At 44.1% G+C, this 12,264-nt stretch overlaps 1 protein-coding gene across 1 annotated transcript in view; it reads left to right on the forward strand.

The window, feature by feature from the left end:
• The window catches only part of FASN (fatty acid synthase), a 44,716-nt gene that overhangs the window by 796 nt on the left and 31,656 nt on the right, over positions 1 to 12,264 (forward strand). Inside the window, exons 2-8 of the mRNA XM_037402346.1 lie at positions 4,990 to 5,136; positions 5,938 to 6,090; positions 7,393 to 7,566; positions 8,382 to 8,582; positions 9,012 to 9,134; positions 9,792 to 9,907; positions 10,161 to 10,295. Coding sequence (XP_037258243.1) covers positions 5,010 to 5,136; positions 5,938 to 6,090; positions 7,393 to 7,566; positions 8,382 to 8,582; positions 9,012 to 9,134; positions 9,792 to 9,907; positions 10,161 to 10,295 — 1,029 coding nt within the window. The 5' untranslated portion in view covers positions 4,990 to 5,009. The remainder of the gene's footprint in view (positions 1 to 4,989; positions 5,137 to 5,937; positions 6,091 to 7,392; positions 7,567 to 8,381; positions 8,583 to 9,011; positions 9,135 to 9,791; positions 9,908 to 10,160; positions 10,296 to 12,264) is intronic.

Here is a 12,264-nt window from a genome sequence, read left to right on the forward strand (position 1 = left end):
GCGCGCGGAGGGGGGGGTGTCCCCACTCCCTCCCTGGGGGGGCCTTCGGGGGTGCCGGCCGCGGCGCTCCCCGGCCGAAAGCTGCGCTGTGTACGAGGTGGGCAGCGCTGCGGCGGCGGGTGTCAGCCCGCGGGGGGGGGGGGGGGGCTCGGGGGCGTCCCTTGTAAAACCAGAGGGGAGGAGAAGCCCCGGCTCTCGAGGTTTGCATTTCCCTGCCGGCCCCGCGCTCCCTGGAGCGGGCGGGGGTTAGCGGTGCGGTGGGGGCGGCTGTGCGGGAGGCGGGCGGGCACGGGCACGTTGCGGACACGATGCAGCAGTACTGAGGGCTTCAGTGTTCGTATAAATCGGTTGTGGCCATTTGGGAGCCGGCCGAGCTGCCTTGGTTCCAGGAGCAGCATCTAACCTACTTCTCTGGGATAACGGCGCTGCACCCTGCTGCGTCCCCAGACCAGCAGGGCGCTGTAAACGCGAAAACAGGCACCGGTTTTCATTTCTTCTGCGGCCAGTGGGACAAAACCAGCTTGAAACAGAAAGAGGCAGTTAAGAAGTCTTCGTTAAAGCCGAACTATAGCATGTAGATCAATGGTAGCCAAATGCTTTTGTTTAAAAAAAAAAAAAAAAAGCAGCCTGTGTTTGCCTGCCTTGTAAAAAGGGCTTTCGGAGGCAGGTGTTACCTCTCTGTACAAATGAAGTGAAGATGTAATGATAGTTTTAACTACAAATTTCAGAAATTACAGAAATTAGGAAACCTGGATTATGACGTTGTCATACTGAAAAACCAAGAAAGCAATCCTCGTTCCTGTGCTGGAAGGATGCTACGGAGGAGTCATGGATGTTTCATTTTACAATAAGGGGACTTTCAAAAATGGTAAAGATTTAGACTGCCTAGAAAGAGCATCAGAGTTGGCTTTGAGGATTCTATCCCACCATGATGACAGCTATCAAAATAACAGTGAAATAAACGTTGTGCTCCTGTCTGAAAAGGAAAAGTGTACATCAGGCAAAACAAGATTTGGGTTTTATTTGTTGTTTCTTCTTCTCTTCCTCTCCTCCTCCTTTCCTCACAGAACTTCAGGTGGACATAGGTACAGTAGAATAAGAAAAGCATTCTCTTATGTGGTTGGCGAGTTGGGTATGAGTGGGAGAGGAAATCTGATTTTACCTTTGCTTTTTTGTTTTTCTTGTCTCTTTTTCTTTCCCCCTCTAAAAGCTCACAAGCTTAATGGACACAGAGATATTTTTGTAGGGAAACAGTAGATTAAAAGTTTTGTTTAAAAAAATTATATGTACAGCTGCCAGGTGTGGTGGAAAACTCATTAATACTTTTTGTCTTGATAACGTTTTTGGTGCTGGATTAGTGAGGTACTGAAAGACAATTGTTTTAAATGCAGTGGAGAGCAGTATTTCAACAAGGGTAACCTTGGTAACAGCATTAAGCTAACATCACACCAATAGGTATCTAGTACACAGAGAAAAAGATTAAGAAGGTGTAATGTGATTGGAGAAAGGAAATTGTATCAATAAACAAACCAACCTTGTCAGATGGCTAATGTGGGAGGCAGATAACCAGAGCACAGGTATGAAGTGATGAAAGTTGTTACTAGTCAATAATACCAGAAGGGATTGTTAGTTATTACCGGTCACAGACTGAATGAGTCAGCAGTGCAATATTATTGCTAAAAAATATTGTGTAAATCCAGTGAGGTGGTAGTTTACGCTTATCTGGGGTGTCTGTCAGACTGATGGGTGTGTGGGGGGTGTTGCTTCTCTCCCCCCACAGTTAAAAATATAGGCTGTCTGAGAAGGATTCACAGAGTTCAAGCCATGCAAAACCATGGGGAAGCAGGGGAAAAAGGATGCTGGATCCAGCAAAATACAGCCTTAAGAAATCTGAGAATCCTGCTTGTCCCTTTCTGTCGTCTTTGTCTCCTTTTTTGACCTGTTGCTTGTGATCACCTTGCTCATCAAATGTAGTAGGAACAATCTCTTCTGTGTATTTGCTGTACTCCAATCTCCTTTAAAACCTCTGTAGAAACAATTTTTTTTCCTCTATCTGTGCTATGTCTTATACTTAAAAATGTCAGTGTGCTGTGTGTAGTCTAAAAATGCTCTACAGGAAAAATGAGTCTCATAATATGTGAAATACTGTAATATGCCATTTGGAGGTAAAGTAAATCAACTCTAAAATGGTTTACGTACTTACTTCCTGTCAAAGAAGAGCAAGGGCATTGTTCGTAGCCGTAACATCTACTTTAAGTCATCCTGGAATAAAAAGTGATTAATATTAATGATTTTTTTTTCTCTTTTCACTCTTGTTTCCACAGCAAATCATTGCTGCTGTCTGCTGCTAGATCTGTGTTATCTTAGACGTAGGCATTTGGAGCTCTTTCTGTAAAGTCTAAATCTCTCGAGTTCTTTGTGCATAAAAATTCTTAAGTTGTGACTCTTCTTTACCCGTCCACCCAGCTAAAATTAACTTCTTGGCTCTTGTTCTAAATTTTGATTACTGCAGCATCTTTCTCTCCACATTTGACACAGTCTTGCTCAACTATGTTCACAACATGTTGGCAAAAACTGCTTTGCTGATAAATTCCATTATTTCACTGCCTCAGAAGAACGTTTTGTCAAGGTTGGCTGTACCTGGATGGAGTTTTTCTGATACTCCAGGGAAAGATGTGGGGCAGGAAGGAACAATCCAGGAAGTGACATTTTGGTCCCCTGAAATATGAATTACATTGCTTTCCCTAGAGATCATTGGCCACATAGCTGAGTTGAATCATTTTAACATTATCCCCCTGTGGGTCTCTTGTCTGACACTGGGACTGCAAGCCCCATGCCCGAACTGTTCTCTGTCCCGTGCACGGGGCTCCCACGAGCATGGCCATGCCGTGGCCCTCGCTTAGCGATGGCAGTGGCAAAATTGACTTGGCCCAGGCTGGTGGGTGGCACTGAGAGGCGTCCCTTCAGAGCAGCGTGGGCCTGGCACGTTGCTGCCAGCTTCAGTTTTGGGGAATGGCTCCTTGGCGAGGGCCTTGTATGCTTGGCTCCTGGTGTTTCCTTTCCTAAATGCATAACCTGCTTGGAACACGAGTGCTCTGGTCTGGGTGTTTGGCAGGAGACTGGGAAATCCAGAACATCCTTTTGGGAGCACTTGTGTGCCTGCTCCCAGAGGGATGGACTGGGTGAGGCAATCTGCTCTTCTGCTCCAGTCTTGCATAAGTCTGGAGTTACCCCGCAGATGTGGCGGGTGACAGCTGCAGAGAGGAAGGGTAGGGGGAACCGGGGCGTCGTGGCAGGGCAGTGCTGGTGGCTCTGCACCCCACTGGCAGGAGGGCCCTGTGCCTGGGCAGGGTGTGCATGGGGAGGCCTGGTTCTTGCTCGGAAGCATCAGGAACTCCTGAAAGAGGCCGAAAAACAATGCAGAAATTAAATGTCTTGGGTTGGAGAAACAAGTACAAAGCTAAGAGTATCCGTTGGAGCTGTTTTGTGGAGGAGATGGTCGAGCAACAGCAGCAGTGCTTGAGCAAGGCACCTGCGCCATGGCACTGAGGAGCATGGTGTGTGGTGAGGGCAAACATTGGGTCTTTTGTGGCAAAGTTTCTCCTTAAAGTTTAAGGCAGACTTTTAGCTACTTGAATAGCCAGTTTTCTCTGTGGTTTTCACTGGTTAAAATGCCACACATTAACCCTAAAGAATGTTTTGCCTCTGCTTACCAGAAGAATTATTGAAGGAGCTACTATGAATGCTTGCTACCTCTTCTGTTCATGCAACCACTTTTATTTATTTATATTTTTATATATATATAAATTAACCCATATATATACACAAATATATATAAAAATAACCCATATATATGTGTGTGTGTATATATATATGGGGGCTTCCCCCTCTGCCCTTAACTTGTCTACTTAGGATCTGCAAACTATAATTTGAATTTAATGGAGACGTCAGGTTAATTTGCTTTCTCTCTGCTTCATTGTTAACATTTTTTGTGTTATAGAAAATAAATGAGTGTGACTCATAGACTAGTGTCTCTTGGTGTTGTGATCTGTATGGATGGCCCGTGATGCCACATTATGCAGCATGATGTTGTCTTGTGGTGTTTGAGATTGGTGTCTTAGAATGCAGATTCCTTGGGACAGCAGATAAGGTTTTTCATCCTGTCTGGAAACCAGATCGGTTCTGCCAACTCGTAGGTTAAAGCCCCACTCTCTATCACATACACTCGGTTCCCCCTTCCCAGTCCTCTACACATGTGGCAGTGCAGGGTCCAGTTGGGAAACACTTTACAAGTAGAACTTACTTCTTGTTTCATGTATTTAAAATGATGGTAACTTCCATTGTAATCTTCGGGCTTTTGTGTGGGTTTTTGCTTGTGTGTATGTTCTTTGGGTTTTTTTTTTGAGGGGGTGGTGGTGGTGGGTCATTTGGGGTGTTTTGTGTGTGTTTGGTTGGTTGGTTTTTGTGGGTTTTTGTTAATGGGGTGTTGGTTTTTTTTCCTTTCCTTCCAACAAATGTTCTGATTATTGATTCTTAAGTTAGCATTTAACTTTGGAATGATTGTAGAACTTGTTTGGCTACCTGTTAGGTTTGCCTTGTAATTACGTATTTTACTATATGTATTTCATAATTTCTCCACCCACCTCTGCTCCAGCATGTTCATCTTCTCTGCTGACTTCAGAGGCTCTGCATTTAGCAGAGCTAGACCTGTTCACTCTCTAGTTGTCATGTAGAAACTGGTGGTTCTCGGAGCCCAGTGATCCATTGAGGATCAGTTTTTCTCATCCTCACTGACCCCATGTATCTTACAGTTGATTTGGTTAGTTGGGATGTCTGTCTCTCTTAGTAGAAACTCCAAGGGCTGTTCCCGTGTGGGTGTTTCTGCTGCAAATATGCCTGTTTGTCACAACATGTCAGGAAGACAAGAGACACGTGTACTCACCTTCTCTGTGTGAAATCTTACTAGTCTTACTGCTTTGTGGATCTCAGCGACAGGGAGAAGTTCAAAGATGGAGGACGTGGTGATTGCAGGCATAGCAGGAAAGCTGCCAGAATCGGAGAACTTGCAAGAGTTTTGGGAGAACCTGCTTAATGGAGTCGATATGGTCACAGAGGATGATCGGAGGTGGAAGCCAGGTGAGTGCTTATTGTCTCTGCTTTTGGAGCTCCACGTCCTGAGTGTTTCAGAGGAATTATTCTGTGAAAGGAAAGGATTCATCAGATGCAAAACCCTGCCAGAGCTTCTGAATTCACTTCTGACAGATCATAAAGAAATTCAGGAACAGAATGCTTTTATGAAGTTCTCAGACAGTGTGTTTTATAACGTCATGTCCTATGCAGTACTAGCTTATAGATTAATATGTAGCTTGCTCCCAAACAGAAGAATACTGTGACAGGGCAGCTAGGCAAGGTTAATCCTGTACCTGCTGTTGATAGCTGTGGCAGTAAGATGGCTCTGATGCTTTTCTGGGTTCAGAAGTAGCACAGGGACTCCAGTCCTGTGGTTTATGGCTTTTTACAATGTTATTTTCTGTCTGATTGTCTTTCTGAAGTGTTCAGCGCATGTATGTCAGTTCAAGCTAGTGATTTGCAGAAGTGAAAAGTAGCTTTTGTTTTCCTTCTCACTGGTGAGTGACTGGAACCGCTGATTTGGACTCTCTTTATGTGCTTGGTACAACTTTCCCAAGCAAAAATGCTTAAACCAGATAGATGTCTTTTGCTGCCATATCCAGGAGAGTCTTACAAATGACAGTTGTTTTTGTTAATGCAGCATTCTCATTTCCAAATGAGGTTCAGAGTTTGGTAGGCAGATATCTGTGCAGTGGTCTGGGTACTGCAACAAGAAATTGGCTGTGGTTGTTCTGTGCTTTTGTGTCATCTGGTGGCTGCTTCAGAACTGATGTATTGTGTGATGCAGTGTTGAATTTTTCTTCACAGGAATTTATGGACTGCCCAAGAGAAATGGAAAGCTCAAGGATATAAGCAAATTTGATGCATCCTTTTTTGGGGTTCACCCCAAACAAGCTCATACGATGGATCCTCAGCTTCGCTTGCTGTTGGAAGTTTCTTTTGAAGCTATTTTGGATGGAGGTAAGCAGCTGGACGACTGAAGAGGGAGAACTGTGCTGTATTGTCTCTGTGCAGCAGGTGCAGACATGTGCTTGTGTGATGAGATCTCTAATTAAAGAGAAAGCCATCGCATTAGAGAGCAGGCCATGGAACTGGTACGGTGTTTAGAAGAAAACTGTTCTCTAGAACTCAAAGTAGGAAATCTGTGTTGACTGCCAGCAAATCTCTACCTGTATCATATAGTCCAGTCAGTACAACAGAAACATTTAAACAGTTAACAGTTCTAGAGCTTTTGTGTGTTTTGCTCTGATCTAATATTCTGTAATAGATCCTGTTGTTAAAGGCATGGCTGTAGTGCAAAAGGAAGATGTCTCTGTTAGAATTCTCATCCATGTTCTAAAAGAATGGCAGATAGCCTGATGTATTCCTGTCTGTTGGCCAGGTTCATAGAAAAAATTTGGCATTTGATGTGCTTCTATAGAAGGTTTGCCCAGGAAGCGTGCTTTCAGAAATTGGAGCCTCTTTCCTCCGTTGCTACCAGTGTTCTGGGCTTTTGAGTTCTTTACCTGCAGAACCAAAAAGTTTGTTCTTTATGTTAATCAGTTTCATGTCTGAACATAAGAAGCACATGGGAAAAAGTTGGAACCACCTCACTGGTACTGACTTACTAAAATTAACACTTGCTCCTCTGCTGCTGAGCCTCAGTCTGGAGGCTTGAATATTCTGCTTGTCTCTAGGACTCCTGAAGCACAGAGAGGAACCAGCAGAGACGGCTGCAAGCTGAGCTTGCTATGCAGTTTTTTAGAGTTCTTTCTTGTTCTGGTTGTTCGCTTTTGTGCTTAAGAATTTTCCCTTCTGTCTTGTACTTCAGATCTGGGCTTTGTCTGTGGTTACAGGTAGATACTTATGTGCTCACATGACATTCCAGGTGCTGTGATTTTTCTCCCCTTTGGTCTGCTCCTTTTCTCTGCACTGGAAGTCAGCTTTTAGCTTCTCTGATCAGTGTTTCTGTCTTTCATGGTCCATATGCTTTTTGACGCAAGACTAGCAATGCTCAGCGAAGCTGAAAAGCTGTCTCTGGTCACAGTATGTCTTTGCCAAAAGGCAGCACCAAAATTCTGGTGGCCTCTTGCAGTAAGGCTTGTAAGGTCTGCAGCTGAAACAGATAGAAGATAACTGTAGGTAAGGGAAAAGTACTGCAGGCCAGCCGAAAGAGACAGTAAGTAGTATTTCATGAGCTGGTGCCAGCGTACTTGGCGTTTCCCCAGTTTGCCCCTTACTATAAGTTTGTCGGCTGTAATCTACCTTCCAATATCCCCACAGGTATTGATCCAGCCACCCTCCGTGGCACAGATGCAGGTGTATGGATTGGTGCCAGTGGGTCAGAAGCTGGTGAAGCCCTTAGTCAAGATCCAGAAGAGCTTTTAGGATACAGTATGACTGGCTGCCAGCGTGCTATGTTTGCCAACAGGATTTCCTACTTCTATGACTTAACGGGTAAGTGCCCCCAAAACTGTTGATGCAATTTGAGCATGATTGTACCGTGGTTTCTGTAGAGGAGTGGGATGGATATGATGTTGTAGACCCTTTTGGGATGAGAAAGTAGCATGTAACTACTGTAAGGAGGCATATGAGAAGCAGAAAACTTAACTGTGATAACACTCACTGTAAGGCTTTGTCTTAGTTTCTGGGCATAGCTAGCATTCATCTGAAAGGTGATGATGTCAGGAGGCCTCCATAAAAAGGCCTAGGTCCTTTTCAGACCTTAGACTGCTGTTTGGTGTCAAGCTATGCAGAAGTCTGCTAGCCCAGAGACAAACTTACTGGAACAGTTGGCTTTTTTTTGAGTGAAGTGGGAGAGCCACCAGAATGATGTGACTGAAGGCATAGACGTGGCATTGAAGAGAGCAGAGGAGGGTGGGCCTTGTTCCCAAGAGCAGCAGAGAACAGAGATAATGGCAAGGGTGGGACCAGGGAGGGGGAGGGATATTTGTTGCTGAGAATGGGGAAATGAGCGAGACCTGCATGTGAAGCTACAATACCTCTTTTTGATGGAGACAGAATTTTAGAAATACCCTTAAAGCCACACTTTACATTTTTCCCCTCCATACTTTTCTCATCCCTTGTTAGCTGGTAAATAGGCAGAGATGGTGATTCTTTTCTCCCCTTGTATCAGGATTACCTGTTATGTTCTGAAGCAACTCTTACTTAATTTTTTAAAAATATGTTTCTCTCGTGATCCCATCCTGTAGCAACTCTAGGAAATAAAAGCTGGTTTTTACCGGTTTTGTTTTCACTTTCTGTTCTGTAAGGACCAAGCATAACTATTGACACAGCCTGCTCCTCTAGTCTTGTGGCTCTGGAAAATGCTTATAAGGCAATTCGTCATGGACAGTGCAGTGCAGCCCTGGTAGGGGGGGTCAACCTTCTGCTGAAACCCAACACTTCTGTGCAGTTCATGAAGCTGGGTATGCTTAGCCCTGATGGTGCCTGCAAGGCTTTCGATGTTTCAGGTAAGGCATTAGAACAAAAGGTGGTCATGTTGTCTGAGAGGAACTTACTGTGGAGTCTGTGACCAGATACTTTTGTAATACAGCAAAGAGCCAGTCTTGTAACAGTCCTTAGGCGCAGTGTTTGGGACGTACCCTGGGCCTGATCTGTGGTGCATGCTCCACTGAACCTGGAAAACTAACTGTGGGGAAGAAACTGTGTGGTTCATCCCTTAGCCATTGGGGAAAGGAAATAGCTGTCTCCTGATGGAAACTTTCTGTCATAATTTGTGATGAGCAGTGATCCTTTCTAGGACATTAATTTTTTTTGAAGAACTGGCTGTGTCATACTCTTAAGTGGTTTGCTGTAAGTCATATCTCAGGAATGAGAACGTTACTGCATGGTGTTCTGCCACTTTATTCAAAAGTGACTTGTTCGTTCTCTGATCTCAGGAAATGGATATTGTCGCTCTGAAGCTGTTGTTGTCATTCTTTTGACCAAGAGATCTATGGCTAAGCGCATCTATGCCACAATAGTCAATGCTGGAAGTAACACTGATGGCTTCAAGGAGCAAGGTAGGCCTTGAGCCTCTGAAAAGTGACATGTACAGAACTGTTCAGTCTAGAGTCTTTGTCATCAAAAACGGGCTGTTGTGGGGTACTACTGAAGTGTGAAGGTTTTTTTACTGGTTGATTTTTCTTTTTCTTCTTTGGTAATACAAAGTTCAGGACCCCATTTTGTAAAGAAGTTGAAGGAGACAAGTGGTGGTTTCAACTGTACCAAGTAACAGGAATGTCCTGTTGTTAGTTTAGCCTTCCTCTGGACATCTCTGCAGTAATTTCTGCACTGATGTTAGGAATGTAGGTGGTTTTATGACTGTAAGGCTCTTTCCCTACTGCTGTCCCACTTTTCCCACTCTCCAGTTACGGAAACACCAAGTTCATATGTGCTGCTTGATCTAGACATGTCCTAGTATTCTGTTAACCCGTGTCTTTCCACACTGGTCTAGCCCATTGCTTCAGGTCCGTTTCTGGTTCCTCTGCTTTTCCAAAGAGCCTGGGAGGTTTATTGTGTTTGGTGCTAAGGACATTGGTGTAAATCCTGAAAAAGTCTAGCTTTGGGTTTTGGTTTTTTTGGACCTGGTAGCCCCAAGCAGTTGAAAGGGTGCTAAAAAGGGTGCTAACATGAAATATCTGATGGGAGAGAGGAATTGACAGCAATTTTGGTCCTAGGTGTGACATTCCCATCTGGAGAGATGCAGCAGAAGTTGGTCAGATCTTTGTACAAGGAATGTGGTATCAACCCTGCAGAAGTGGAATATGTTGAAGCTCATGGGACAGGCACCAAGGTCAGCATGGCCCCTTTGGGTTTGGAGGGGTTTCATCTCCCTTATTCCCTTTGCATCGCTTGACATGCTTTTCCATCACATTATTCTTTGTTTTTCCAAAAGGAGCTGTATGTCTCCCATCTGTCAGTTACTACAATATGTACTACTTTACCACTTTTGGATTTTGCCAAACATCTTAATCTTTCCAGGTTTCTCTTTTGTAGTGTGTTTTGGAAGCGCTGGCTAACAGCCTTTCTGATCCTCTTTCTGCTAGGTTGGAGATCCACAGGAAGTAAATGGCATTGTGAATGTTTTCTGTCAATGTGAGAGAGAGCCGCTGTTGATTGGGTCAACCAAGTCAAACATGGGTCATCCAGAGCCTGCCTCTGGGCTTGCTGCATTAGCCAAGGTAATGAGTGGCTTGAGAAGGAAAACTGGGGGGGTGGAACATGACAGTGTGTGGGTTATTTAATGTCTGTTTTAAGGAAAATTTGCACTGATCCAGGGTAAATATGTTCACTAGTAATGAGAAGAACTTGGGTGATTCTCATTAATTATCTACTTCTTGCTTCACCTGTAAATACTTTTAAAAGCTCAGGTGGCTGTTCTGCAAGCTGGACACAGATGCCCAGGTGGCCTTCTGCTGCGTGTGTGCAGAAGTGTGCACGTGCACTCACACAAACCTTAGTTCCCCCTTCCTACTGAATTCTACAGGAGCATAACTCTGCTTAGAATAAAGGCTTTGGGGTCACTGTTGGTTATCCTTACACTGCGCCTTCCAGCAGAGCTCTGCTGTAAGTCATCTGGGTTTTGAGGAGCGTACAAGTAGAGGGACTTAAAACATTTGGAGTAGTCAGTGATGACCAAAGATAAAAGGCAGAGTGGGCTGTCCATGCCAGTAGGGTAGCTGATCCTTCTGGCTGTTTGTCAGGGGTATATCATTTCTTTCTCTTCACTTTTATGCTGGCAGGAACACAGGTGAGTTCTTGGGGAGCTTGAGTAACTGGTTGTCTTGGCAACCAGCCTGCTCACTACTGCTGTGGGCAGACCATCGGATTGGCTCTGGCTGCTAAACTGCTTAGCAGAGCGCTAGTTAATGTTCACACTTGGTTGTAAGCCTATTACTGACAGCCTTAGGACCATGCAAATTGAAGTCACGTACACTGTCACTGCTAGAATTTTAGGCTCTTTAAAATGGTTATTATGACCTGAATAGATACAACTTGCTGTGAATAGTATCACCTACAAATAAATCACAGAGGCAGCAGTGTCTGTCTCCCTGTAGAGGAAAGTTTTACTTTTTTGAGCACCACATGTCTCTGACTGACACCTTCTTAGAAGGAATGATAACCGAGTCACAAAATAAACCTCTTCATGCATACAGTGTTGTACATTGTAAACAGTTTTAGTGCAGTTCTGCCGTGATCTGTCAGGACAGGATCATAACTTTGAGATACTGTTTCCCTATCTGTGTTTCTTAGAGGATGCAGAACTCCAAAACCAAGGACCACAATCTCTTTTTGAAGACTTCTCTGACACCATGTTTTCTGGTTGTTTTTTTTAAATCAGTTTTCTTACTTTGTACTGGAAGTTACAGCTGCAGGCAAGACCCTATGGCACCCATCATACCTGCTAGAGTACAGTTCTGCTATGCTTTTGTTAAACTGTGTTAGGTCTCGTTTCCAGGCCCCTGAAGCTTTGGGAGGATGTTAGAAGCTCTGTCTCTGTTCTCGATTCTTTGGAAGTTGTGCAGTACTTGGTATTTTAAGATTGGGAAGTTGATCAGAGTGGCAGATCAGGCGTCCTTGAGACCAAGCCAGAAACTACACTAAGCCCACTGTCGCTTAAACAGTAACTGTCTCGAAGTCTGCTGTTTTCATAAATGTTTTCTTTTGAAATTCCATGAAATCCTCTTATATTTGAGATATCAGTTAGGAAAATAGATCTTGAAAGTATCTGATTTCAAACTTGAGGAGAATCCATTAATTATGTTGATAGGTAGGAAAGAAACCAGGTCTTGCTAAGGCCACTTTAGTTAAATTCTGGTATGGGAGGGAAAATTCACCTGCACCTTTGAACTGCTCAGCCTAATAACTTGCTGACTGTGCTGTACTCTCTTAACTTGTGTTACAAACCATGGCAGGCTTAAAAGTATGAATATGTATGCTGTGTAAAGCAACAGCAAGTTTGTAGTGCATAGTATTGTAGGTGTAGGACAGCGTGCATGAAAACATTTAGACTGCAACTTTAAGCGTGCTGGCTGGAGTTGAAGTAATGCGTTTATGCTGGTTGTTCTTCCAGGTAGGCTGTCATGTCTGATAGTCAACTTGAAAGAACAGTTGCCCAACCAGTATGTTTCTCTGACCATTTCGGGGTGA

The sequence above is a fragment of the Falco rusticolus genome, chromosome 1 (genome assembly GCF_015220075.1).
Source record: "Falco rusticolus isolate bFalRus1 chromosome 1, bFalRus1.pri, whole genome shotgun sequence".
Lineage (NCBI taxonomy): Eukaryota > Metazoa > Chordata > Aves > Falconiformes > Falconidae > Falco > Falco rusticolus.